The 23,156-nt window shown below is 44.1% G+C and overlaps 1 protein-coding gene across 1 annotated transcript; it reads left to right on the top strand.

The window, feature by feature from the left end:
- Positions 1-15,208: 15,208 nt before the first annotated feature.
- Cxcr4 (chemokine (C-X-C motif) receptor 4) lies at positions 15,209-19,090 on the top strand. The gene is made up of 2 exons (XM_013030830.1): positions 15,209-15,313; positions 17,498-19,090. Exons 1-2 carry the CDS (start codon positions 15,299-15,301, stop codon positions 18,539-18,541), a joined length of 1,059 nt encoding a protein of 352 aa, XP_012886284.1. The 5' UTR covers positions 15,209-15,298; the 3' UTR covers positions 18,542-19,090.
- Positions 19,091-23,156: the final 4,066 nt, after the last annotated feature.

The following is a 23,156-nucleotide window of genomic DNA, read 5'->3' as shown; positions in this document are numbered from 1 at the left end:
TCTCTACTAATGACATATACTCTCAGGAACCAAACAGGACACAGCTGGGCTGCGAGAGTACTATGAGCAGTACTCTGGCCCTCCTCACTATACTAAATGCACCTATACTAAATGGAACAACTTGCTCTCTTTTTGCCTCTGGGCCACCCCACGAGGTAACTACCTGGCTGCATGGTGCAGTTCAGGGTATCAAGCATCTGGCTTCCCTTATCCTTCAAATAAAGAGAGATGGGCCTCTAATGCCCTTGTCCTTCTCTTTCCCTCATATTCTCTACCTGGGTTTCTATCATCAACAAAAAGGTAGCAACCCTAGCTCAAAATTGGTACAAAGCAGATGTAGTTGGTAAATGGCTAGACCTACAGAAATTGACACCTTATCTCCACCTTACAGATGGGGAAACTAAGGCTCTAAAAATATGGAATCATTTGCCCAAAGCCCCTTGACTAGTAAACTCAGACCTCTTAGGTTGATGGAGGAATTGGGTGTGTCCAGAGCACCATCCTGCTCTGATTCTGTCATCATCAGTCTCCTGTCATTAGGCTCCCGCCAATTTGTGCTTGAAATCTCAATTGTGGGTGCAAAGTCATAAACTGTCCTTCTATAAGAGGAGACACACCCACTGTTCCTGGTTTCGTTTGTACATTGGGGTTCCAACTGTCACTCCCCAGCCACCACACTGGTTTCACTTCCCTGAGTCCTAATTCACTTATTTTTTAAAGAGGGATCCACCTACCAGAGTAGGTGTGAGAAATGAAAAAAAGGAGCATAAATATATACCCCACAGGAGCCCCACCATGACACTGTTCATGCATCAGTGAGTACTTCACAAACAAAGAACATTGTAATGACATTCTCAAAACAGTCCTCTGTCTCCGATCTGGCTGACATCAAAATCTCCTAGAGTGTTGGTTTTTTGGTGTTTGTTTTTTTTTTGGGGGGGTGCCAAGAGGGGAGTAAGGGTCAAGGCTCCACTCCAGCCCTGTCAAATCAGAAATGTTGAAACTTGAGGCCCAGGGATCTGAATTTTACCTGGTAGTAAGCTCCTTATTATGCAGGGCCAAAGGTCAAGCTGATGTTCATTCTTTGGGAAGATTCTATTAGGGATTCTTTCCCCCCTGTAAGAGGTGATTTAGAAGACCCTCCCTGCCAAGTAACCACTCTCTCATCTAATAGGTTCTTGGTTGGTACATTTCTGCTACAAATTGAGTAGCAAACTTTCATTCAGAGAACTATTTCTTTTGTCCCATTCCAGCTTGTTCATCTCCCAAACTCTGGCAGAGCATAGATAAGACTAGGCACAAAACTACATACCATCCACAGCTGCCTTTCCTCTGCCAAAGATGAATATGTCTTTTAACAATCACAAAGTTTTCATGAACCACTAGATATAAGCTGGTCATGCTGGTAGTGTCCGTTGACAACATTGTGTGTGTGTGTGTGTGTGTGTGTGTGTGTGTGTGTGTGTGTGTGTGTGTGTGGTGTAGGCTCTGGGGCTTGAACTCAGTCTCCCATTCTGTCTTAGTTTTTTCACTCAAGGATGGCACTCTGCCACTTAAGCCATACCTCAACTCCTAGCCCTTTGCTAGTTAATTGGAAATAAAATCTCTTGGATTTGCCTACCTGAGCAGGCTTCAAACTGTGATCCTCACATTTCAGGCCTCCTCAATAGTTAGGATTACAGGTGTGAGCCACCAGTGCCCAGGGTAACCTTCTTCAACACACACATTCAAAACAAATCAAACCCATATGAACTCAATATACGTGAGTATAAATTCAGTATTTTATCAATCACAACAGAATCCACATGCATCTGAAAAACTATAGTGTGTTACTTATTCAGTCTGCAGAAATATTTAAGACTTGGAAATTTCTGGATCCTTAACCATAACCTCCCTGAGAGTCTACTACCCCTAATTTGGAAAGAGTCTCTCATAGTGGAAGCCCAATAGCTTGTTTATACTCACTCCAATGCACTAAAATATCACCTAAAATATCCAGTTGTGGAAATAGCAATGTTTGAGATGAGCTGTTATTGAGTAACCAAAGTGCCAGAAATGTGATCTGAAGCCAAAGGAAAGGAAAATAGATTTGAAAACAAATTCTTGTTGGGTGCCAATGGATAGTGCCTGTAATCCTAGCTATTCAGGATGCTGAGATCTGAGGATCATGGTTCAAAAACAGCTCCAGCAGGAAAGTCCATGATACTTTTATCTCCAATTAACCACAAAAAGCCAGAAGTGGAGCCGGGACTCAAGTGATAAAGCATTTAGTAGCTTTGAAAAAAAAAGGGAGGGGATGGGGGACAGGGACAGTGCCCAAGCCCTGAGTTCAAGCCCCAGAGCAGCACGGACGTATGTGCACACACACACGTGCACATACACACACAAACACACACACAAATTCTTCCCAAAGTTGGCCATAGTTGGACACTCCAAAATAGTCCTCCAAAATAGTCCTCCAAAATAGTCCGGAACACTCCACTTAACTATTCCAGGGATAGGAATGTGGCTTAGTGGTAGAGTAATTGCCTAGCATACATGAAGCCCTGGGTTTAATTTCTCAGTACTACATAAACAGAAAAAGCCAGAAGTGGCACTATGGCTCAAATGGTAGAGTGCTAGCCTTGAGCAAAAGCTCAAGGATGGTGCCCAAGTCCTGAGTTCAAGTCCCAAGACTGGCAAAAAAAAAATAAGATCCAGAAAAGGTGGTTTCTTTTTTTTAAAGAATAACTCTAAGCCAGGCTCCAGTGGCTCACGCTTGTAATCCTAGCTACTCAGGAGGCTGAGATCTGAGGAGTTCAAAGCCAGCCTGGGCGGGAAAGTCTGTGAAACTCTTATCTCCAATAAACCACCAGAAAACCAGAAGTGACACTGTAGGTCAAGTGGTAGAGCGCTAGCCTTGAGCTGAAGAGCTGAGGGACAGCACTCAGGCCCAGAGTTCAAGCCCCATGACTGACAAAAAAAAAAAAGAAAAAGAAAAAGAAAAAGAAAAAAAGACTCTGGCACAATAAAACAAGATGCAAGTATCCACAGAGCAAATTATTTTTAGTATTCCTCTGAAATTCTGCTTGCAATTAAGAATCTCTAGAATTTATCTTTAGGACGTCCCAACAGCATGTCAACCAGGGGGTGAGTATGTGGTAGCCATGTGGCCTCTGTGTAATCAATCACCTTAGATGTCAGCTTTCCTGTCTTTCCCCAGGTACATTATTTGTAATGACTTCCTTCTCTTCTGAACCACTGAGTTCTGACCTACATCATGATTATTGTAGGTCTGAGGAGGTGGGTGCCATCAACTCCTGTGCTGTGTGATTCATCTCTACCCACAAAAGTTACAGGTGGTTATATTTAGGTAGGCCAAACATCACAAATTCTCTCACCTAAGATACTTAGCGCCTATGTCCTTTTCTTCTGTCTTTTCTCCCCCAGTTTTAGCAGTCCCCAGCACTATTGATACTGAATAATATACTGATTTACTTTCACCCCATGCACCCTTCCCTATAGAATTCATTGCAACTCAGAAAGACCTTAGAAACTTAAGAGAAGGATCTTCAAATCTACCTCTTTTTTTTGTCTACCAAGTTTGCTGCCTCTGATGTTTATCTTTTAAGACATGCGTGGAGATGAAGTCACCTTGATGACATCAGTAACAGGATGTCCTTGTCTTAAAAAAAAAAAAGCCCACAAGTCAGATGCTGGCATTGGTTGAAAAATCAACACCCAAACTGAAAAATAAAAGGATAAGCCTTTAGACTCTCTAAAACACACCACTTCTCTCCTGTTCTCTGTCTAGACATCCATTCCAGTCCCCTGACCACCTCCTTTTTCCTTAGTCCCACATCAGTGAGTCACCAAATGCAGGTTGCTCAAGATATCTCTTTCCAACTCTCACCACTATCTGACTATCTAGATTTTTACAACCTCCCACTAAGAATTTCTTTCTGGCCTCTCTACCTTAGCATTCTTCTTCCAATTCATTCAACAACCTACTTTTACAGATTATTAAAACTGAGTTCTAGCCATATTCTCCAACTCAAAATCCTGTCTTCCTATGGATAAAACAATGTCCAGACCTCTTAGTCTTGCTTTTAAAACTACCTACTCTAGTCTGTATCCCAACCAAACTAACTGGGATACAGTCTATTCATGGTTCCAAATTTCCATTCATGTTTTCCTTCTTCCTGCCCTAGTGCCTTCCTAGTCAAAATTCTATCAATGCTTCACATATATATCCTGTGGGAACAGCCTCTTCTTTTGTTTCTGGGCCTTGTGTATACATTGCCATCCAGTTCTGGCTTATAACATAGTTATTCATGTTCTTATACCTCATGCTGGACTTATGTGTCTTGATTGTATGCTACTCATCTATTATCTTTCCCAGTGCCTAGCAGAGTTCTGACAGGTAGGCACTTCAGTTTTTAGAGAGATATTTACTGGGTATGTTGAGTACACACAAGCTATTGAGGAAGCAGAGATCATGAGGATCATTGTTTGAGGCCAGGCAGGGCAAAAGTTATCAAAACCTCATCTCAAAAATTTGAGTGCCTAAATATCTAGGAGACAGAAGTAGGAGGATCAGGGTCAGAGACTAGCTCCAGATAAAACCATGAAATCCTGTCTGAAAAATAACTAAAGCCATGGCTTAATGGTAAGGTGCATACCTAGTGAACATGAGGCCCTGAGTTTAAGCCCTAGAATCTCCAAAATAGGTGGGGAGAAAGATGAGGGAAAAGAGAGAGAGAGAAGGAACAGAAGAAACAGAGAGCAGAAAGGAAGGAAAGTGATAAAATGACTCCCAAAAACGAGGAGGAATTAGAGGGGCTAGAGAGATCAAGCAAGAAGCCATTGAAGAAGAAAGGAAGTCCTGATAATATATGCAAGGGGGTGGGGAACTTCTATTGGACTGGTCCTGGGGCAGTGTGGGAATGTGTATACTCTATTTTCAAGAAGGGTAGTGAGACTAACCGAGGATTTTATATTCAGTGGCAGATTCAATCATCATATTATCTCCCCTACCTTTCATGGCAGGGCTAGTGTCTTCTAGCCAAAAATTGGTTTCTATAATTTATGAAGCTATAATGACTAGAAGCTGACCTTGTCTTACTAATCTACATTTAATTAAAACATCTTATCTCCAATAATTAACCTTTAATTAATGTCATTCCAGTTTACAAAGTAACCTTATAGATTACCCTGGATGGTCCCCTCATCAACCCTATAAGATATTAAGTTAATAGAATTCCCTGGTGCCTTGCATGTCAGAATGTGAAACCACCTTGTCATGTCCTTCGGTGCTCACTAATATCTCCATTAACTGCTTCGTGCCAAGTCATACTCAAGGAAACCCATCTACCCCAGTTTGAAGAATACAGACGTATGCTTCACCATACCAAGTCCTTTGCATAGAGGATTCTCTGGGCAGAATTCTTTTCTAGGCCTTCAGTAACTTCATCTCCAGAATCAAGTCTTTTGTGGAAAAAACCTGAGTAGTATCCATCAGTGGGCTATGTAGAGTTTTCCCAGAAGCAGGAGGTGTTTGCCTTACCAGACAGACATGCCTGGTTTACTATAGCTACTTTTGCCTCTGTGAAAATTATGGAAGATAATACTAGGATACAAGGTGATTGTGGGAGCCATATTACTGCTTCTCCATCTCTCAAGTATAGAAACACAGACACATGTGTAGACCCATCTGCCCCCAGCAACAGAGAGAAGAGAGAGAAGGGAGGCTTGCTTGTGTAGAAAAACCCACTTCCCTCCTTCTCAGGAGAAAAGAAGCTGTTTACACTTCAAATGGGACAGCAAAGGGGAGGGGAGGAGACGCAGACTTGTACTAGACTATTTTAGCCAATTTTTAATTTACATAGATGTGTCACACTACCCCATTTTGAGCTCTGTTTCTACAGAATTCTTTCAAAAAGAGCTAGTTTTTCTCACAGAGAGGCACGTGATATAGAGACTAAAAATGATAGGTCCAGTGATGAGAACATTCTAGATAGTTCTTTCTGACTCAATGTGGAAGTACACAGCTTGAAAAAAATGTATATACTTAATGCTGTCACTTTTACTATTTGGAAAACAGTCTATGGTGTTCACAGAACACTTAGAGAAAGGAAGTAAAGTTAACAAAGTTATCTTGACTGTTAGGGAATGGACAGAAGACATCTTCTGTGCATTTGTGCTTTTAAGAAAGAAACTGAGGGGGCTGAAAGGTGGCTCAGTGGTAGAATGCTTGCCTTGCATGCATGAGGCCCTGGGTTCAATTCCTTGGTACCACATAAACAGAAAAGGCCAGAAGTGGCGCTGTAGCTCAAGTGGTAGAGCGCTAGCTATGAGCTGAATTGCTGAGGGACAGCCTCCAGACCCAGAGTTCAAGCCCTATGACCCACAAAAAAAAAAAAAGAGGAGGAGGAAGAGGAAGAAAGAAAGAAGGAAAGAAAGGAAGGAAGAAAGGAAGGAAGGAAAGAAAGAAGCAAGCTGAGGACATCACCTTAGACCTGTCAGAAAGGAAGGTTAGTAGAACTTGCAGCTTTAGCATAAAAGGAAAGAAAAGTCTTTGTCAGCTGAGTCCCTCTCAGTAAGGTATGGCAGTATCTGAGTTGGCTTTTCCCTCCTTGTCTGAAATGAAGGCTAGGGCATGGACCAGGGAAGAGCTCTGGAGACTTCAAAAAAAATTCTTAACATGGACTATAGGGCTCTATGGTAGAAGGCTTGCCTAGCGTCCACAGGCCCTGAATGTGATCACTAGAACTAGACAAAAATAAAGAAGAAAGGAACTATAGTGGCTGGTTATGAGCACGTGTGTAAGTGTGGGTGTGTGTATGTGCTCACATGTATGAGAGAAGTTGGAAAATGGCATGGTAAAAGGAAGGGAGTGTGGGTGGTTCTATTTTTTAGCCTGGTGAGTTGACAATGACAAAAACCTATGCATACTCTATAGGAGTAAAAGGCAATTGGGACAGGGTGGGATCAGAAAAGTAACCAGCTACAAGGAACCCTAATGCTGAAATTTTACCTGACAAAGAACAAAAATCCTTTTCAATCTCCAGGAAACTAAATCAGTTCAGAGCTTCTCTCCCATTTATGCTCTCAGCATTCTGGATGTGCAAATGGGAGACCTGGACTGGTCTACATTGATCAGCATTGTTCAGTGCCTGTGTTATCTGGCTTCAAACAAACCATTAAACTATCCACATGTGATTTCTGAAACATAAAGTGATAACGAAAGGGAACAAGCATGAAAACTTTTGATGCCTCCCTCCTCAGAGCTTTCCCACCTTGGCTCTCAAAACTATCCAGGCCAACATGTAACACAGTAGATCATCTGGATCCAAAATAACACAGCTAAGGAGATGAATCATCAGAAAGTTCATCCAATTAAACACTGGGATGAATTAATAGAAAAAAACGAGGAAGAAAACCTGAAATACACTGCTTTGTTATTTTCAAATGACACTAAAAAACATTCCAACCTGAAATCCCAGGAAATGCCCTGATCATTTATTGTGCAGAGTGAGGGGGTATAACCCAGGGCCTTTGGAGGGGTGGGAGGTAGAACCCAGATTCATTTCTTTGCCCTGGACTGAGCTTTTGGTTAAAGAAGGTAGGAGGAGCAACTAGATGATAAACTCAGGGTTTTTTTCCAGGCAGCCATCAACACCTGCTAAAAAGGAAGCCCATTTGTCTTGCTTCTTCATGTAATTTGGGGGGCGGGGCAAAGCTTTTGCCCTTAGTAGGCAGGCATTGTACCACCTGAGCCATACCACCAAACCTTCCTGATCTTGTTATTTTTTAATTAATTGACTTTATTGATTATAAAGGTGATATACAAAGGGATAACAATTACATAAATCAGGTAATGAATACATTTCCTTTCACACAGTGTCTTCTGCTTCCTCATTCTCTCCCAGTCCCTCCCTCCCATCTCCACCCATGAGTTGAATACTTCACTCTCAACTGGGTTCAGTGAACTCCACTGCGGCACTGTTTCACCCTTTTCCCCTCAAGTTCATCTTGTTATTTTGAGGTAGGGTTTTGTCTAATGTAAAACCAAGCAAGGATGGGGCTAACTGCATTCTTTATTAGCCTATTGTCAACTGCTTTTGCACATTTTACCTCCAAGCCAAGTACATCCAAAAGTCTCCAGAGGCCTTAAAAAGTCCAGCACTAAATCTTTTGAGTTACTTAATCCCCAAATCTTCCATATTTAGAGATAATTTCCTTTATGAAAAAGAAACTCTAACTTGGCCCAATTCCCTCTTTCAAACTTGCTAATGGAACAAAAAAGCTTCTCATTAGACTCATCCCTGTGGCTGTAGAAAATGTATCTTAGAACCCATTCTGCTTTAGCCTGAGGCTGATGCTGGCTGCCACTCTCTTTGGCTTGCTCTACTGGCATCTTATCCAGGCAAGCTCTAGCTGAGTTAGACCCAATGGATAGAAAATGGAAGTGACAGGTGCCTAGTGAGTAGTGATCTACTGAATTTTTCCAGCAGAAGATTAGCTTCCTTCCCCAGTAATGAGAGTGCTCAGAGATGGATCACTCATGAGATGTGATGAAATGAACTCCTTCCAATGGAAGATAAAACCAAATGCTTTGAAGACCCCCTTCTAACGTTGGAGCTGCGCCTCTGTAACTATAATGGAGTCTTTCAAAGCACACATGAGAAAACCTTTTATTACTTCTCTTTCCTTCCCTCATCACACATGCTCTCATCTGCCCCGCAATTAGAAGTAAGAACACTTCACACTTTATTTAAAGCTCCATTTCCCTTTACCTCACTTCTGTGGGTAATGACGGAGAAAGCCATTTGCCTGGTGAATTAAAGCCTTCTACTTGCAAGAAAAACATATTGGCAGCTAAGGTATGAGGTCATGTTTATTGAGCATTTACTATATGGACCATACTCTACTAAAGATTTTACTCATATAGCATATTTAATCACCCTTCTCCAATAATACAAAATTGAAATACTAGTGTTACCTGAATAGTACAATGAAGATGAGAGATACATTAGCTCAGAATCTAGACTGGTAAAGGATGTGCAAAAAATAATTGAGATCTGATCCAGATACCTGTGGCTCACACCTGTAAACCTAGCTACTCAGGAAGCTGAAATCCTGTGGACTGGGATTTAAGTCCAGCCAGGTAGTAAAGTTCATGAGATTCCATCTCAAAAATAAGCAGCACAAAGCCAAGCTGGAGGCAGGGCTGCAGCAAAGCAAGTGAGCCTAGCAAACCCAAAACCCTGATAAGCCTCAGTACCGGAATAAACAAACAAATAAATAAATCCTGATGTGTCCTATTTGCTGATTTACATGGTACAACTATTCCCACTGAGGCCAGTGTAACTTAAACTTTCGTTTGGAGTTAGAGGAGCTGTTAGTGACACACAAGCTACTCTATGAGCCCACTCCAGTGCCCCCCATCTGAATCACAAATTGTCCTATGACAGCTGAAAGGAACAGGCCCCGCCCTCAAGAATCAAGATAGCAGAGAAGGCCAGAGATAGGAAAGGGGTTGAAACCCTGGAGTCAGACACAGAATGTACATTTTTTCTGAGGTCCCTCAATGGAGGATCTACTCAGTAATCCAAATGATTGATTTCCATCTCTGCAAGATGAGAAAATTATCACCCAGAGGCCACCCCAAAAGAATTCTGAGGCCAACTGGCTTTTCCTTTGTTGCCCTGTGTGTCTGTTCCCATTCCTCCTTTTTATGCCTACAGCCAACACCTTGGAAGCCAGGAACATTTTTGTGTTTGTTTTGAACCAAGTATTTTGTCTTGTTTTGTTTTGCTCAGTACTACAGATCAAACCCAGAACCTGGGTTTGTTAGTCATGTACTTTACCATTGAGCTATATACTCTCTGCCCTTAAACCAACATCTTTTTTTTTTTTTTTTTGGTAGGTCGTGGGGCTTGAACTCTGGGCTTGGGCAATATCCTGCACTCTTCAGCTCAAGGCAAGCCCTCTACCACTTGAGTCACAGCACCACTTCCAGTTTTCTAGTAGTTAATTGGAGATAAGAGTCTCATGGACTTTTCTGCCTAGGCTAGCTTTGAACCATTATCCTCAGATCTCAGCCTCCTGAGTAGCTAGGATTAAAGGCATGAGACACCAGCGCCCGACCTAAACCAACTTCAAGTTGACAAATTTCAATTTTAAAAAAAAGTAGCTCTGCTAATTTGCTAATTAGCTGTGCTAATTAGGATAGAAGAAATGACCCAAATCCACATAAAGCAATAAAGATAGTAGCTGCCCCTTTCAAAAAGGGCATGTATCTTCTAGTCACCCACAATCCTCATGATTCTCTATTGTCTCGCATGTACATATCTGCATTTTAGACTTTGTTATTTGTGTCTTAGTGGCTCAAGTGGCTCTAAGAGCTTCATTGCTTTAGATTAGAAAACTGGGAAAATAAAACAATGCATGGATCCCTTGATACACATAGACACACACTTGCAAATAATTCCCACCCTGTTCTTCTGCGAATATAATGCTCCTAATAGACTCAAAGCCCATCTGTATGGTGATCAGATCACCACATTTCTGGGAGCTCTGTGGCTCTGCCATGGAATGGACAGTTCTCTTTAGAAAATCTAATGTCCACAGGGCTCTAAGCACTTCCTCTTGTTATATAGCTGCTTGGGGTCACCACCAATAAATTACTGGTTTAAGGAAAACAATGACAAGCCTTTTCCATGGAGAACAGGGTTTTCTCATTCAATTATTTCCTAAAGTCATGCCCTCTTTCTCAACTTGACACCATAATTTTTAAGGTAATAGCACTGAGTCTGTTTGTTTCTGTTCTTCACACTCACAAAACCACATATTCCCCCAAAACTTCTGACAACAATTTATCCTCCTGGCAATGAAATTGGTCAAGTAATGACCATTGCACTGTTAATTAAGTGGCTGCTTTGTTAAAATGACTTAACAGAGTGACTCTAAATTGGCTATATTTGTTTACCAGTTTAGCTTTAGATAGGAAATTTTGTTGAGTTTTCTGATTGCTCTAAAACTTTGATGGCAATCAATCATAATCTCATTTTAGTGAAGTAAAACCTTTTAGAAATTCAAGTTCCGAATTGGATGCCAGCTCCAGGGAATCGTGCACAACAGTGGGTAAAGGAGAGTGAATATGGTAAAGTATTTTGTATGCATATATGAAAATAGAACAGTGAAATCCGTTGAAATTGTTTTAAGAAAGGGAGAGGAATGAGGGAGAGAGAGTATGAATGCATGGAAATGTCACTGAAAAAAAATCCCCATTATACAACACATGCTAATTTAAAAATCCTTTTTAAAAATTCAGAACATTACTTAAATTTAAGGTGAAAATGCTTTCCAGAAAACCAGTGATAATTTTTCTAATCTGACATGCACCTGAAAGATAGAAGGCTTATCTTCCAAAGTCATTCTTCTCTTGTAAGTATTGGAGGCAGAAGGCTTAGGGGAGAAGAAGTAGTCTGGATAGGCAGGGGACTGTCTCTCCCACTTAACATCAGCTTGAAAAGAGTTGACAGTTGATAGCACTGTCTCTGGCACCCTCTGCTAGAATTACATGCCCCTTAGGAATAATCTCCTTTTTTACATGTTTAATCATTTGGGAAAACTCTTTCTTTGACTATCCCCTACTCCCATCAAGGAAGTGTGCATGTGTGTATGTGTGTGTGTATATATTTTTCAGAAACAAAAATGGTCAATTTTGTTAAGGCTTCCTGCCATCCACTTCTTCCTAGGGGACTATTCCTGAGCTTTCTCCTTGACTGGCTTAAGAGTCTATTTGGAGAAAGAGTTATCGCTTTCTCTCCTACACATAGATAAAAACACACATACATTCATATATACAAGCAGCTGTGGAGCAAGCAACAGGAGGTGGCAGGATGCTTGCCACTATGCTACTGGATTTGTAAACATCCCCTCCAGACCCTGGCCAAAGTTAGTGATTCTCTGGGCTAAAGCCAACCTGAGAACCTGGGGATCCTGCCAAAGCCCTGACAGCCCCTAAGCCTGGCTTTGTTGCCAAAGCCACACAGGAAAACCCTTAATTCTTTAAATGAAGGTTCAGTAAACAATCAGGGGACCTATTATTTGTTCAGCAATGGACTAGTTGGATAGCAGCTATCTGGGCATTCACTTTAAGGAACCTGGACTATTTAGGGAAGGGGCATAAAAACATACATGCACGTAAAAGTTGAATAACATCCCCAGAGATGCTTCTCAAAGCAGAAGGTAAGTAAATGCCAAATGACCTTCCAGAGGAATTGTTCTCAGAGGGCAAATTTCAGTAGCCAGAGAAAGGGAGAGATTATGATGTAGTGAAGCAAGCCTGGAGCCAGACAGACTGGGTATAGATCCCCATTGTTTGATCACAGGCAAGCTCTTCACCCTCTCGAGACTTTGGATTCCTTAGCCTGGAAGACAGGTGACAAACACCTGCCTGGTAGGGGATTATCTCAGGTCTGCACTTAACAAGCACTCAGTCCATGTTTGGGTTAGGTTCGTCTGTTTTTGCAAAGCACATCATAGAGTAGTAGAGAAGGTTAGGTAAAACTAGCCCTGGAAAAAGGAGAAGTACTAAGGAAAAATGATCACATCTAGTAGACACCTAAAGAAGCAGAAAGTATGAAAAGGGAGGGATTCTGATTTTTGTCATAACACTGACTTCTCTGCGTGTGAAAATGCTTCATGATTTATAAGATAAACTGGGCAATGTCAAAAATACAAGAAAGTAAATATTACTAATTCTGTGCCCAATGAAAACTCCTACATTTTTCATCCCATTCTCTCTCTAATGCATATTTAACCCTATGAAAATTACAGTTTTGAGTCATGCTTTGTGCCGTGCCCATCGCATTAAAAATTCTTGACAAAATACCATCTTCAATGTCGATATAAAATTTCACATATATAAGCATACCAAAATATTTCCAGCTAGTCCACCAACAATGCACATTTAGGGCTTTCTTTCACTATTATTAACAATGCTTCCATGAATATCTTTTTGACATTATCCTATTTCCTGGGGGCAAATTCCTATAGGTGGAATTACTCTTCTAAAGGTTCCTACCGCATATAAAACGCTGTCCAGTGAGGCTGTCCGAACCCACTCCTGCCAGTGACAAGTGAGAGACAGCTGGTCTTTTCAAATCTGGAGGTCAAATAATGTCTCAGAAAGAAAAAAAAAATTTTGCCTAATTTGATAGTCATCAACAGCATTTCATTGTTCTTTTATCTGCTTCCTTTTGGCAGATACACTTAAAAGGAACCTTCAGATAAAGGCAGGCAGCTTTCCTTTGTCTGCCAACAATCAACAAATATTTATTATGCATATCATTTCACTGGGAAGAGGGCAGGCTTGGAAGATTCCCCTTTCAGATTTCAGCTATTGTGAAGGGAGGGATGTGGGTGTGCAACACAGCTACATTTCAGCATAACACATTGATTCTGCCAGTGCCAGGCTTCCCCCTGAACAGGGGAGTCAAATGACTGGTCTGAAATTCCAGTCCTGGGACCTATCTTCTGCTTGTCACAGCTAGTTTCCAAATCGTATGAGAAGCCTAAAGTTTTATCCGTGACTCGATCAGAGTACAAGTGCTTTCTGAAACTTTATGTGTGTTCTGATTTGGTAACTTCTGAGAGTCCCACTTTCTGACCCCCGTTGTCACTTTTCTGCAGACGCATTTTATATTATAAACATTGGGGAGGCAGCCAGGACCAAAAATGGAAATCAAAGCGGGGGGGGGGGAGCAGACTCCTGGCTACCTGCGAACACCCCAAGCCCTAAAGTTTTAGTTTTTAGTTGGGGGACTAGGGTCAGGGTCCAGTCTGGGCCAGCCGTCTGTTCTCAGGGATGGGGGAGGAGGGGCATCTGGGGTTCGTGAGGGGGCGCAACTAGGACGATCGCCCCCATCGCCACTCACTTTGCGGTCAGTGCACGTGCGGAACCGCTAGGTCTCGGCCCCGCCCACCCGACCGCGTCCTGCCCTACCCCGCCCCACCCAGGATAGGCGCCGGCGGGAAGTGGCGCGGGGCTGGGAAGCTCCGTCTGGGCGCCCACTGCAACCCCAGCCTGTCTGGGACGGCTCTAACCGCCCTCATCCCCACCCCGCCCGACTCTTCTCAACCTAATTTCTCATCATCCGTGTTGAGACGCTCCATCTCCACCCCAAAACCGTGGCAGTCACCGGATGGGGTGGGGGTCGGGTCCTAAGATCTAAGTTCCAGCCGGGTTTGGTACTTTCCTCGCTGGTCGTGTCTGCGGGCCTGTCTGCGTCTGGGGTGCTTAGCTCCGCCGGGTTCACGGCCGGACTGGCACGCCTAGCACAGCGCGTGGCACGCAGAGCTGGCCCCTGGAAGTATCTGTTGGCTACATGCAAGTCTGTGATGGTGCCAAGCTCAAGATGTGAGAGTCTCGGAGTCGCAGAAAGACATCCTACCCAAATCTGTCTCTTTCTCTCAAAAAGAAAGCCTGACGCGCGAACTGGTGACCAGTAGTGACCTGTTTTCCCGGGGAATACGCATCTACTTCTGGGGTATCTCTAGGACTGTACCACATCTTACCTTCTTCGGTCTCCCCTGCTAGTCAGCACCTGACCCTGGTGTTAGCGTGGAGATCGGGGCTAGCTTAAGAGGTTGATTTATTTTTATGTTCCCAATGGACAGCTTGGGCAGAAAGCGCGGGGGAAATGGAGTCAGAAGTTGGCCCCACTTCCAACATTGCCGCCTACTGGTTAGATTACTGTGGCAAGTCTGGCCGCCACTCTCTGGGCCTCAGTGTCTCCATTTGTAGCATTCCCAGGTCTGAAATTCCATCCCCGTGAGCAAGGACCGAGGAGCCACGCAGAAACGCGTCCGTCGCTCGTGTTCCCCCCACCCCGCCCCGCACATCCCGCGTTCCCCGAGTTCGGGAACATCTCGGGGAACGTCTTTCCCGATTCTAGATCCACGACGTGACCACGGGGGGAACAAGCAAGCAGCCGTTCCCAGGCTTCTCTGGCCGCGCCCCCCCTCCATCCAACCCCCAGTATCCTTCCCCCCCCTCCTCCCTGCCCTCTCCACTCCCTCCCGCGCCCTAGTACTCTCCCGCCGCCTGCCCGCCCCTCGCCGCCAACCCGTCTTGCACCTCCCCGCCCCGCCCGAGCTGCGCATGCGCAGCCACGAGAGCGTGTTTTTATAAAAAGTCCCGCCTCGGCCAGAAACTTAGATTTGTTGGCTGCTGCTGCAGGTAGTAAAGTGATCCTGAGGACTCGGGTGCTCCAGTAGCCACCGCGGCGGGCGGCAAGCGGTTACTATGGAAGCCATCAGTGTAAGTCCAGTTTCAGCCTGCTTTGTCCTATATGTCCAAACGCGTGAACTTTACATGCAGCCCGTCTCGGAGCGACCAGCATAGAGGAGGTGCCCGTGCCACCGAGAAAAGGGACAAGAAGGGAAAAAAAAAACCTTTTTGTGACCATACCTATGTGGAGGGGGGAGGAAGGGGGGATTAGAATCCCCCCTCTCCCGGCCCCCTCTGTAAGTAGAAGGGGTAAGGTTTGGCTGGAGCATCCGCGCGGCTGCGTGCGTCTCCCCCTGGAGTCCCGCGGCGCGCGCGCGCGCCGGCTCGCACCCTGTTTGCAAACATCCCGTTCTGCGCACCAGTGCAGAAAAGGCGTGCGCACCGCCCCGGGACTCACTCCGGCGGTTTCTTCGGGGGCGCGGGGGCTTCTAGAGCAAGTTGCATTTTATTAGAGGCTAAGGTCAGCGGCGCCTTCTCGGCTACATTCCCAGAGACATCGTCCGGGGTTCACTTCGGGCACAGGCGCCTGGGGGAATGCTCTTGGTGTAGGGCGCGCGTTTGTTAAACTCTGCGGCTGGCGTTTTGTGCCAGTCCTGGGGCCACCGTGGGTAGAGAGCGGGAAAGGCGAAGGAACCGGGACCCCCGCCTCGTTGGCTCGAGAGGTCCGAACCGTAGCAACAGCTGGGAGAGGACCCAGAGCAGCCTGCGCACCTCGGGATTGTGTGGGAAGCGCTCGTGGGCACCCGAAGCGCGTCACTGCTCTGGGGCCCCAAGCGGGCGTGGAAGTTCTTCTGGGAGTTGGGTGATCTCTGCCGAGAGAGAGGGGGTATCCGCCGGGACCACGCAGCCGCTAGCCCCGAGGTGCGCGCGGCGGCGGCATCTGGGGGCGGGGGGAGCGGCGTGTTGCAACGGCAACTTGGGTTGCGGAGCCCGGAGGCCAAGGCGAGCAGGTGCACGGAGGGAGGCCGTTTGGCCCTGGGAGCCCAGTGGCAGCATTTAACCGTCGGTGGTTTCCTGAAGCCTTTTGAAACCCCCTCGCTTGGGAGGCTTTTCGTTTCCTCCCGCGGCGCGCAATTCAAAGGCGCTCACGGCGGAGCCGCCCAATCTCTCTACTGCACGCTGCGGGACGAGCCTGGCGCGCAGCCCGGCGGAACCCCTGGAGCTGCTGCCGGCGGGCGGTGGACGTGGGTGTGGTGGGCAGCAGCGCCAGCCGGGAACTGGATGACGCTGGTCCCCGCGTGCTCTTGCTCGGAGGACTCCCATCGCCCACCTCAGACCCCATTCACGAGATGGGTGGGAAGAGACTCGGGACAGTGAGGAAATGAAACTTGGGGGTGAGATGTGTACGGCTGCACACCCCGTGACCTTCCCCACCCAGGAAAATGCTGCTGTCTGCACGCCCCAGACGCGCCAAGTGACCAAATACCCGAACAGCCCCCGTTTCCCCCCCCCCCCCGGAGGAGTGCCGGCTGGCATAGAATGCCTCTGCCCATTTCTGAAAGTCCATCCGCATAGCTCAAGCCCCCAAAGCTTTAGGCTTTACGCCCCTTTTTCCGGCCCCACTACGTGTTGCTTGAAACGTGGAAAGCCTTGTGTTTTGACCAGCGTGGGAAAAAAAGAAAACAATGTGTGTGCTTTGGGAGAATGAGTCTTTGAGATCCCTTCCTCCTTCCCTCCCCTCTCCCACCACCCTGCTTGGCTTAATCTTCATACAAAAAGCTAATCCCACCTCCTCAAAACACTGGACTCCCCCCCCCTTCTTCCCTGTCGCCCCCATTCCCTGGGTCTGGGAGTGGCCTCTTTGTGTGTGTAGCTTTTCTTTTTTTTTCCTCCCAAGGTTTTTCTTCTCTTTCTTTCCTGTCGTGGGCGGGGCTGAACAGTTAGCCAAGATGTGACTTTGAAACCCTCAGGATTCAGCGCCCTTTTGTTCTAAACAAAGAATCTTGTAATTGGTTCCACTAAAGAGGGATCTAATGAAATGATGGCAAAGGAAACGGGGAGGCTGGTTGTTGGATTCTATAACAAATCTCTTGGGCTCTTTACCCACCGCTGCAGAATTTCCTGAAGGAGGCTGGTCTGAATTGTGTTTAAAAAGAAGTGTGTGTTTGTGTGTGTGTGTGTTGCTTGGTTTTAAGTTCCAGAAACATCCTTTAAAACTTGGATAATGCCTGCTGATCTTGAGAGTCATCCTGCATGTCCTTGTCTGTTTTACAGATTTACACTTCGGATAATTACTCAGAGGAATTGGGCTCAGGGGATTATGACTCCATAAAGGAACCTTGCTTCCGGGAAGAAAGTACCCATTTCAACCGGATCTTCCTGCCCATCATCTACTCCATCATCTTCTTGACTGGCATAGTAGGCAATGGATTGGTGATCCTGGTCATGGGTTACCAGAAGAAATTGAGAAGCATGACTGACAAGTACAGGTTGCATCTATCAGTGGCTGACCTCCTCTTTGTCATCACCCTTCCATTCTGGGCAGTTGATGCTGTGGCAAACTGGTACTTTGGGAACTTCCTGTGCAAGGCAGTCCATGTCATCTACACTGTCAATCTCTACAGCAGTGTCCTCATTTTGGCATTCATCAGTCTAGACCGGTACCTGGCCATTGTCCATGCCACCAACAGTCAGAGGCCAAGGAAGCTGCTGGCTGAAAAGGCTGTTTATGTTGGCGTGTGGATCCCTGCTATCCTGCTGACTATTCCTGATTTCATTTTTTCTGAGGTGAAGAAAGCTGAGGGGAGGTATATCTGTGACCGCTTCTACCCCAATGACCTGTGGGTAGTTGTATTCCAGTTTCAGCACATCATGGTTGGCCTTATCCTGCCAGGTATCGTCATCCTGTCCTGCTATTGCATTATCATCTCCAAACTGTCGCACTCCAAGGGTCACCAGAAGCGCAAAGCCCTCAAGACCACAGTCATTCTCATCCTGGCTTTCTTTGCCTGCTGGCTGCCCTATTACATTGGAATCAGCATAGATTCATTCATCCTCCTGGAAATCATCAAACAAGGATGTGACTTCGAGAATACGGTGCACAAGTGGATCTCCATCACTGAGGCCCTGGCCTTTTTCCACTGCTGCCTGAATCCCATCCTCTATGCCTTCCTGGGAGCCAAATTTAAAACCTCTGCCCAGCATGCACTTACCTCTGTGAGCAGAGGGTCCAGCCTCAAGATCCTTTCCAAAGGAAAGCGGGGAGGACATTCTTCTGTTTCCACCGAGTCTGAGTCTTCAAGCTTTCATTCCAGCTAACGTTGATGTAAAAGACTTGTGGTTTATACAGAAAAGAACTTTTTTTTGTTACACATTTTTTTCAGCTATAAAAGACTGACTGATACTGTACAGTTTTTATTGACTGTTGGATTTTGTCTTGTGTTCCTTTAGTGTTTGTAAGGTTTAATTGACTTATTTATATAAATATTTTTTGTTTCATGTTAATAAGTGTCTAGGCAGGACCTGTGGCCAAGTTCTTAGTTGCTGTGTGTCTGGTTGTAGGACTGTAGAAGAGGGAACTGAACATTCCAGCATGTGTAGTAAACCCTGTGAAACTAGAAATGACCTTCAGCTGTTTGTGCATAAATGATCTCTCCATTCCATTAGGACATCTCCCTCCCCCCCCCCAGCCCCATCCTTAAATTGTTTGGTTACACGATGTGATTTTGCTATAGAAGGTAGCACTTACAACCAAAGCCTGAGGTATAGAAATGCTGGGTTTTTAGTTTTCAAGTGTGGGTTCATTTCAGCACCTACAATGTACAATCTTGTTTGTATTAAGTTGTTAATAAAAAAATACATGATAAATGTGCATGTGTAGTTTTGTTTTCTGTTCATCTCTCTTTGGCTGTCAGTAATAATAAACATGTTTGGAAGACAATCATAGATCTGTTTTATGACATCATATATCACATATTTTCACTGTAAAATTTTACTTAATATTTCTCAAAACTGCCATTTTGATATCACTTGACTTGTTATAGAAGAGGAACTTGGTGCACAGAACAACTAAGTCATTTGGTCAAAGTTACATGCTAAGTAGCACAGCTGATACTTCAAGCCAGGTAACAAGAACAAAACTTTAACCACTTCCATCTAGCTCAGGGAAATTTAGAAAGACTTTCAGAAGGCTCTCTGTGTGTAAAGAAGGAAAGTATGCAATAAGTCCATCTCCCTGTTCTGTTCCCTTGTATAATGCAGGTTGGTGCAATCTCAGGCATTGTATGTTCTTGTCATCTAGTATTCTCAGTGTAGATATCAATCCATCTTCAAGGGAACAAACATTCAGAGACTTTCCATAAGTCTTAGCATTTTCAAAAGCAGAGCCCAGACCTGACAACATTTATTGTTCCAACTCTTGCTCTTCACCATTACCCACTCTTGTCCCCCAAAACACCTGGTCACAAATCAACTGCATTTTTAGTGAAAACGAGGCTAAAAGTGAATGTTTTCTTCATAAAGTTAACCATGCTCAAAATACCTCTCTTGCAGTATCTTTTATGCAAATCTAAGTGCCTTTATTCTGACTTACTACAACTCTAGTAACTCCCAAAGGACTCAGGCAAGCAGCTAAAAGTTAGCATTGTTGTTGGGTTTATTTTTTTTTAACAGTTCAAAATAAAGGTCCACTGAAGCAAGCTTCCCATTGCCCATATTTTGCACAAGATAGGAGTCTTATGTAACATCACTGTATTTACACTACCATTGTGCAAGCCCCAACGCCCTTGAGTAAATTTCAGCTCTGGTCTCTATTTAATGCTAATTTCTGAACTATAGTAGCTATACCTACCTCACTTTGGAAAACATGGGAAGCTCCAGACAGGCACTCAGATCATAAATGGGATGTAATTAAGGCAATATTTGGTCTACTTCTAGTAATTGTTTCTGACACACACAAAAATCCATTTTAGAGGAAAAATTGCAATGCCTTATCTTTCTAAGGCAAATCACATTTGTTCAAGACAAATTATAGATACCATGAAGGGAAATAACTTAATTATTTAAGATAGAATCTAATTTGGCTGTACGTTTTTGCTGCAGTCTATGGATCTGGGATAATTCAGACTAGTATTTCTATTCCACTTGAGGACACAATTAGATTTGAGATAGGAAATTATCTTGAGGTTTCTTGGTTTTCCCTGGAAAGCCTAATTGGATCACCCTTCATTTAAGCATAGTTTTAGATGCACTCTGTCAAACGCTTAGTCTTAAAGCCATGAACACTGTGGCAGGCTTCACTTGAATGTCTCTATAAATATTTATTCTTGGAGAGACAATAGAAATTCTTTTTCTTTCTCATCTTTGCTTGACGCCTCCTTCCCCCCAGATTCCTCTGCTTTGCCTTGGAGTCACAACAAAGGGGGCTGATCAGAAACAAAATTCCCAGTGTCACCAGTCTTAATGGGTATTTCATTCTCCCTTGGAACAAAAGTGGGATAGCTCTTTTCAAAATGAGAAGAAGAAAAAAACCTCACCAGCCTTTGCCTTGCTGTCTTCCTACACCAAAAGTATACCCCAGCCCCCTGTCAGTCTCTGCCCCATCCCCATCATTCTCAGTTCCAACTCTGCTCCAACCCTCCTCTGTGTCGTAGTTTGTCTGACAATGCAGAGAAACACAGTCTACTGGCCAGCCCTTGCATGAAGTAGCTGATTGTTCCACTCCCTTTCCCCGATGAATGGGGCCCTTGGAGGTCAGTAATGTAGATTCAGTTGTATAATGGAAGCTAAAATATTTAAATTATATGCATGCTGCCAATAATGGCATGAATATGACATCTGATATTAATAATATAAGTCTCTAACTGGGAGGAATGTGGATGTTTTTATCTTATACAGTTTTTGTTTTCCCAAAATGCCACTTGGCAATTTATCTCTCCCTACTGTGAGCATCCCAGCCCCCTTCTGTGGTTATATTTAATGATTCCAGGAGAATAAAAACGTTTTATTTTAGTAATTGAGCTAAGTGTCTGTAGCTTTCTCTTAGTTTGTTGGCAGATATTAAAGAAAGGCTCCACAAACAATTATCATTGCTCAAATGTAGTATTCATTTAGGAGGTACAAGGACCCTTAGAGACAAAATTCAAATTATTTACTAAATAGCCCAGTATACATTTGGAAATGTAGCCTTGCAGCCTGGCATTGAAAGAGTTTGTTCAGCCCATTACAAGGAGTTCTTCTGCTCCTGCTCAGATGCCTTCGCCAGTCAGTGCCAGAGATAGCTGCAAGTAGCTAGAATGACCTTCTCAGGAGCATAGCCTAAGAGGGATGTTAGGACCTAAGAGGCAAACAATGTTGAAAAGGGTTCTTTAAAAGCAGTGGTTCCCCAACTGGGAGCAATTTCTAAAGCATTTTATAAGGTCTAGAAACATTTTTCATGATCGTACAGGGTGGGTTGTGGGCAAAGAGCAGTAGAAGAGATGCCACTGGTATTTAGTGAATGGTGGCCCAGAGATGCTATTATGCTGCCAAATCTCCTGCCATATTTAGCACAGCACCCACAAACAAGGAATGATCTGACCCAAAGTTTCATCATTCTCAAAGTTAAGAATCCCCTCCCTGTTGTGTTACAGCAATTATCAAAATAAAGATTTATTCCGCCATTGTGATCCTATGAAATACTGAATCCATGAAGAAGTGTCTGCCTTGTCTGAGTGTCTGGGTGCCAAAGTTCATATGAGACCTTAGGGGGTGAAGAGTTCGAACTTGCATAGATATTATGATCTGGATTGGTAATCTTACAAAAGAGACCTTAGCTAAGTAATCATATCCACCAAGTGAAGACACAGCTCAAAGCCACCCTCTGTGAACCAGAAAGCAGGCCCACACCAGACATTGAATCTGTTAATATCCTGATATTCAATTTCTCAGCTTCCAGAACTGTGAGAAATAAACCACTCAGCCTTTGCTAGTTTGTTATAGCAGCCCCAATAGATTAAGACCATCATTGGACAGGGTTCCAAGATTTCATGTTAGCCTCTTTTACTCTGTCTCATTTCAGTGCACTATACCCATATCCTCTTGTTCAACTCACACAATTCTCTTCTACCTTTCTCTCTGTGTTACTGTGTCATCATGAACACACCTTGACATTTGATTCCTTCTCTCACTAGATGATCAACAGGGCAGATATCTGTCATTTCTTCTCCATCCTGCTAGGCTGCTTGCTATAAGTCATGCTAGGAACCATCCCACAAATGACAATAAATGTTGAAGGGTGACTATTTGAGAATTCTCTAATTCCCATTAAGTATCTATGTCTCTAAAGCACACGATGTTTACTCATTTAATCCTTACCAGTGCCTGTGACTCAATTTGGAACACTTCCCATTTTTCTTCCTTTATTTGAAAAACAAACAAAGCACAATGAGGTACCAGCCCATTGTTCCATTCTCTGCAACTGACTTGGATTAATTTAGAACAATCATATTAAGCCAACAATTAAAATCTTCTGGGAAAAAAATCCTTCTTTCAACTTAAAATGCAAACTAATTACAGGCTGAATGGAAGGATATATGAAGTTAAGAAGTTTCAGATGGGGAAAGAAATTTTCCAAATCAGACAAATAAAAGTGCTCAACAAAAGTCCACCAGGTGCTAAGTGTTTATCTGACAGACCTGGTCCATAATTAAATGGATTTACATATTGCAGTTCAACTCCCCAGAACCTAACTCATCAACACTCTTTGTATGTGTGTGTGGAGGGGGGGAAGGGTTCTGCAGCTTGAACTCAGGGCCTCTGCACTGTCCCTAGGCTTTTGTGCTCAAAGCAACTGCCCTACCACTTGAACCACAGCTCCACTTCTGGCTTTTTAAAAATAGTTTATGGAGATAAGAGTCTACTGGACTTTCCTCCCAGACTGGTTTTGAATTGAGAT

Source organism: Dipodomys ordii, unplaced genomic scaffold, assembly GCF_000151885.1.
Source record: "Dipodomys ordii isolate 6190 unplaced genomic scaffold, Dord_2.0 Scaffold133, whole genome shotgun sequence".
Classification (NCBI taxonomy): Eukaryota; Metazoa; Chordata; class Mammalia; order Rodentia; family Heteromyidae; genus Dipodomys; species Dipodomys ordii.
The sequence above is the reverse complement of the archived record's forward strand: the minus strand, read 5'-3'. Positions and strand labels throughout refer to the sequence as shown.